This window comes from Pteropus alecto, unplaced genomic scaffold, assembly GCF_000325575.1.
Source record: "Pteropus alecto unplaced genomic scaffold, ASM32557v1 scaffold72, whole genome shotgun sequence".
Classification (NCBI taxonomy): Eukaryota; Metazoa; Chordata; class Mammalia; order Chiroptera; family Pteropodidae; genus Pteropus; species Pteropus alecto.
The window spans coordinates 9,872,677-9,872,969 of record NW_006436811.1 but is presented as its reverse complement, the minus strand read 5'-3'; the positions used below and the strand labels follow the sequence as shown (position 1 = coordinate 9,872,969).

Below are 293 nucleotides of genomic sequence, written 5' to 3'. Positions count from 1 at the left end.
TCGTGGAGCTGAACGTGGGGGGCCAGGTGTATGTGACCCGGCGCTGCACTGTGGTGTCGGTGCCCGACTCGCTTCTCTGGCGCATGTTCACGCAGCAGCAGCCGCAGGAGCTGGCCCGGGACAGCAAAGGCCGCTTCTTTCTGGACCGAGACGGCTTCCTCTTCCGCTACATCCTGGATTACCTGCGGGACTTGCAGCTCGTGCTGCCCGACTACTTCCCTGAGCGCAGCCGGCTGCAGCGCGAGGCCGAGTACTTCGAGCTGCCAGAGCTCGTGCGCCGCCTCCCCAGCAGC

General features: G+C 66.2%; 1 protein-coding gene across 1 annotated transcript in view; it reads left to right on the top strand.

The window, feature by feature from the left end:
* Nucleotides 1-2: 2 nt before the first annotated feature.
* KCTD12 (potassium channel tetramerization domain containing 12) overlaps nt 3-293 on the top strand; it is a gene marked incomplete at its 5' end in the record, with an annotated part of 5,857 nt that continues 5,566 nt past the window's right edge. Inside the window, 2 exon segments of the mRNA XM_025048187.1 lie at nt 3-283; nt 285-293. The exon segment at nt 285-293 is cut by the window's right edge and continues 5,566 nt beyond it. Coding sequence (XP_024903955.1) covers nt 3-283; nt 285-293 — 290 coding nt within the window.